At 40.2% G+C, this 5021-nt stretch overlaps 1 protein-coding gene across 1 annotated transcript in view; it reads right to left on the reverse strand.

Annotated features, from left to right (window-relative positions):
• The window catches only part of mt2 (metallothionein 2), a 1761-nt gene extending 847 nt beyond the window's left edge, over positions 1-914 (reverse strand). Inside the window, exons 1-3 of the mRNA XM_046038052.1 lie at positions 755-914; positions 578-643; positions 16-119 (exon numbers count right to left, since the gene is read on the reverse strand). Of these exons, the coding sequence (XP_045894008.1) occupies positions 28-119; positions 578-643; positions 755-779 (183 nt within the window). The 5' untranslated portion in view covers positions 780-914 and the 3' untranslated portion in view covers positions 16-27. The remainder of the gene's footprint in view (positions 1-15; positions 120-577; positions 644-754) is intronic.
• Positions 915-5021: the final 4107 nt, after the last annotated feature.

Consider the following 5021-nt stretch of genomic DNA (forward strand, 5'->3'; position numbering starts at 1 on the left):
CAGTAGAGCGCTGATGTTGCAGGCTCCTCACTGACAGCAGCTGGTGTCGCACTTCTTCCCTTTGCACACGCAGCCGGAGGCGCACTTGCTGCAGCCTGGTGGGCAGCATGAGCAGCAGCCTGCAACAAGAGAAAGAGTTCGTTAGTGACAGGCCAGCGGTCAAGTAAGCTGCCTAAGAAGAGAAAAAGTGCTGATCACACAGCTGATGCCAGCCCAAGTACCCGAACATGGACAGTAAGACACTAAGTCAAATCATCCATTTTGCACAGATTGGTCAACTTGGTGCCGTGAACTAGAATTTAGCCTACACCTTTACGCTGCAGCTAATTAAGCCAATTAACAGCCTCTTGGGCAGCTGGTTGGAGGCAGACAGGCTGCACACTACAGCGTCAACATAAATGACTCATGAGTATTCTACTGTTACAGTGCTAATGAAATATAAAATGCTATCGAGGGTGAAGGGGGAAATGTAGCTTAAGCAATTCAGATATATTGCATCCAGTAGTCCCTCTGACTGGGTCAAGATTAAATACCAACACAATACGTCATGTTATCGGTGTAAAGATGTCAGACTTACTCTTCTTGCAGGTGGTGCAGGAGCAGTTTGTGCAAGCGCAGGATGCTCCGCACTTGCAGGTTCCACCTGGAAGACAACAAATTAAGCCAGATCAGCTTCACATTGTCCAAAAATGACAAATAGTCTGGTCTCCAACCATGAGAAATGTTGAGACAAGACATAACAGTTAACACTTACTCTTGGAGCAGTCGCAGGGATCCATTGTTCGATTGATGTCTGCTTCTTCGTGTGCTGGTGGAGTATGTTCAATGTCAAGCGACTCACTGTTGTGACTGTCAGTGAAGGGGCGGCTCTTTTATAGTGTCCTGGAAACAACAGGACTGGGTGCAAAATGCGCCTGCCACTGCACGCGGGCACCTAGCAGGTAATTACAAAGAAGTGTGTGCACACGACTTCTTGGTTAACCACCGAGGAGCGGGAGAAGTGAGATTCCCAGGCAAGGACGAGTTGGCTTGTTGTCTGAAAAACATCTTAGACTATGTATGGTGGTATAAAGAGAACAGGTTACTAAGGTTCATCTACAGATTGTCTCATTTTCTGTATTTTTCACCTGTTTCCCCCAGTAGGATATTATGATGTCCTTTCTATACGCTACGTGTGGCCAGCAGGAAATCTCTGAGTAGAAATTTCGGTGTGCAAAGACCAATAAGTCATGTGCTCAGTTTGCGCACGGATTTACAAAATGAAAGTATGTGGAGGAGCACTTATAGTGAAGATGCGTTCCTAGGTAGGCTACAAAGTGGACTTAGTAGCCCCTCAAAATGAAAGGTAGCCAATAGTAGGCTATAGTGTTATCAGGTAATCATCATTTACTCACTTAATTAAAGCTCAGACAAATGTTTTAAAGAAAACCAATAATTGGTTTATATATATATATATATATATATATATATACACACACACACACATTGGCCTCTATAGGCCTATATATATATATATATGTATTAGTATATTGTGCACACGGTACAAACAATAGCCTAAGTGGAATATTAGGATAGCCTACTCCCTGCTGTTTTTAATACTGTGGAGATAGTTAGCATACTCCAGCAATTAACACTAGTGTAGATACTCTTATGTGAATTACTGTATCTTTATATTATGTTCGCTTGTTACCTTTAGCTGGCACATGTTTGTACAGGTGGGTGTCGATTTACATTCACTGCCCTCGGATGTAGAAGCTTGTGGTGGGAGCCTGAAGGCAACATTGTTTCTTTTTTGCGCTCGCCACCATCCAGCAATGTTTTTCCACTTGTGAAAATGCCTACTGTGAAAAGAGCAAGATCACTGATTATTCTCAATTCATTGTGACATGTTTTTGTCACCGGTAAGGTTTTATTATGAGACATCCACAGAGAATTAGGTCACTTTTGTTTTGCTGTTTTCTATTTATTTGGAGAGCTATCCAAAGGCACAAGAGTACGCTCATTACAAGGTTGACTGACAAACACAGGCCCAGAGATCCAGTCAGTTTAGGTTAAAGGTCTCTGTGTGTTGTAGTTAACATACACTCACGACTGTGATGCTCCATCTGTGTTGTATAACCTGGTATAACAGAGAAAACAGTTGTACATGCTGTATTATATAATGGCGTTGCTCTGGGAGTTTTCACTCCATATGACCAGATCTGTCCTAACCAAGCAACAGACTGTAGCCTGGAAACAGCAGTTCAACCACCTAGGCTTTGTGAGTAAAGCTACAGTCAGTAGTTTCCTCTCATCAGCTAACAGCAAGGGCTAAAGAGCAAAGGATGTCCGCTCTTTTTAAACTCATGTCTGACACTGTCCCATGCTGGGCTTAAGGATCAAATTCTCCCTGGTCAGCAGTTTACACACACACACACACACACACACACCTGATGTTTACTTATATCGCTTTTGGGGACATTACGCTAAATCAACTTAAATTCCTTTCCTGGAGACTTGATCCGAATCATAACCACTACTTGCCCAACACTAACTTTTATCACTGACCAAAAATCAGCAATTGCCCAATTGGTGACATGGCTTATCTATTTGAGCCATTCTACAACGAAAACCTCTCTCTCTCTAAATGTGTAGATGTCTCCCTCTAGTGGTCTCAGACACAAACAGCACCTCTCTGTCATCCCCCAAATGTCCCAGGAAAATACAGTATTTTGAGTTACTACCAAATCAAAAACACAACCAGCGACATGGGATCAAACAACGGATGAATGACAGATGAATACCTTTGTATTTATGTTTCTAAGAACCCAAGAACCCAAACTCAGTCTTAACAGGCTAACTGAGCTTAATTATGTTCTGAAGTGTTTTTGCATTTATTACACTTACAATACTTCACCAACCACCTGTACTCCCCAACATCCTGTTTGAATAATTTATAATCACTACAGATGTGTCTCTGTGAATAATCACACCGTCTATAATTGTGTCTGTTCATGACAAAAACGGAGTTCAGGCTAAACACAGGAAGGTCCAGACTATTGTAAACAATGATTATATTAAAATTATTATTATTATTTATTGTAAACTGTCACATCCATTCTTATGTTCCTAAAATTGTTTTCAACTCATGGACCCTGAAGTTTCAACATGCTTATTTTCCCCCTTAGTCATCCTCAAAGTTAGATGTTTCACCATAGTATCAGTTGAGTGCACTGATCAACTTCACTTTGAATGAAATATAAAAATCCAAAAGTTAAATTTTTATGGTTGTAATAGAGTCGAAAAACATACGTGGTGAGTCACTTATAAACTTCTGTGTTATTTGGTATCTTAGGAGAATTTGGGATCTTCTTTTACATTTAAAATAAAGCTCTCCGGATTTGAACACCACTTTTCTACACAACAAACATTTGTCTGCACTATGCTTTGGCTGATGTGACCTATGACAAGGCAATTAACATTAACAATATAGGCAACCATATATAAATAAATTATTTCTTGTAGGCTATATTTCTCTCAAGAACCACATTTCATGTTACACGATGTGGACATGTAATGTTTATTTTATATTAATTTATATTCTAGTTCTTTGTAAAAGAAAAAGTTGCACTCTGCTCTAAATCTTTTATTTCACTCGTTACACTATGGTTACACATAGTGATTTGCACTGGTCACATCATGTTATGACTCAGATCATTTCGGTGCCGACATGCAGCAATCACTTAACGTGGAAAAACACTGCTGGATGGTGGCGAGCGCAAAAAAGAAACAATGTTGCCTTCAGGCTCCCACCACAAGCTACATCCGAGGGCAGTGAATGAAAATCGACACCCACCTGTACAAACATGTGCCAGCTAAAGGTAACAAGCGAACATAATATAAAGATACAGTAATTCACATAAGAGTATCTACACTAGTGTTAATTGCTGGAGTATGCTAACTATCTCCACAGTATTAAAAACAGCAGGGAGTAGGCTATCCTAATATTCCACTTAGGCTATTCGTGGTCACAGACCAGCCCGGTCTGATTCATCATAAAATTGTAATAATGCTAAACACACATTTTGATGGAATTCTGATTTAAATAAAATAATTTTGTATGACCTCTGAAATATCAAACAGAAAAAAATCCTCAGATGTCACGTGTACTCGACCCTTGAATAAGATATTTCCTACCGCATACGGTACGTAAAAGCAGCACAATAGGCTACAATGGGCTGTTTGCTTTGGTTTGCTCACGAGCGCTGGGTGAAGCGGTCGGGTGCAGAGCTGCGGGAGGGAGCGGACAAACGTCAACAGACAGCAGTTTGTACCGTGTGCACAAACCCGAAAACACCGAGAAACATTACAGAAGAATGACTGTTTAAATCTAATGGAAAAATAAAAAGGTCCTTCAGCTGATCCTACACGTTTACAATGTTTATCTTGAATTTTTCATCGAGAAAATATATAGCCTATAGATATATATAGGCCTATAGAGGGTATATAAATAGGCTAGACCTATATATAGCCTATGTGTGTGTATGTGTAGGCTAGCCTATAGCATATAGACTTTACAGTTTGAATATAAGCTCGGCTATATAGTTTCTAATTTAAACACTATTTTACTGGCTGATTGTCAATTCTCCTATGCAGAATAGTCCTAGATGATGCATTTAATAGTAGGCTTAGGCAATTATTGGTTTTCTTTCAAACATTTGTCTGAGCTTTAATTAAGTGAGTAAATGATGATTACCTGATAACACTATAGCCTACTATTGGCTACCTTTTATTTTGAGGGGCCACATGTCGGAAGTCCACTTTGTAGCCTACCTAGGAACGCATCTTCACTATAAGTGCTCCTCCACATCCTTTCGTTTTGTAAATCCGTGCGCAAACTGAGCACATGACTTTTTGGTCTTTGCACACCGAAATTTCTACTCCGAGATTTCCTGCTGGCCACACGTAGCGTATAGAAAGGACATCATAATATCCTACTGGGGGAAACAGGTGAAAAATACAGAAAACGAGACAATCTGTAG

Source organism: Micropterus dolomieu, linkage group LG22 (genome assembly GCF_021292245.1).
Source record: "Micropterus dolomieu isolate WLL.071019.BEF.003 ecotype Adirondacks linkage group LG22, ASM2129224v1, whole genome shotgun sequence".
Lineage (NCBI taxonomy): Eukaryota > Metazoa > Chordata > Actinopteri > Centrarchiformes > Centrarchidae > Micropterus > Micropterus dolomieu.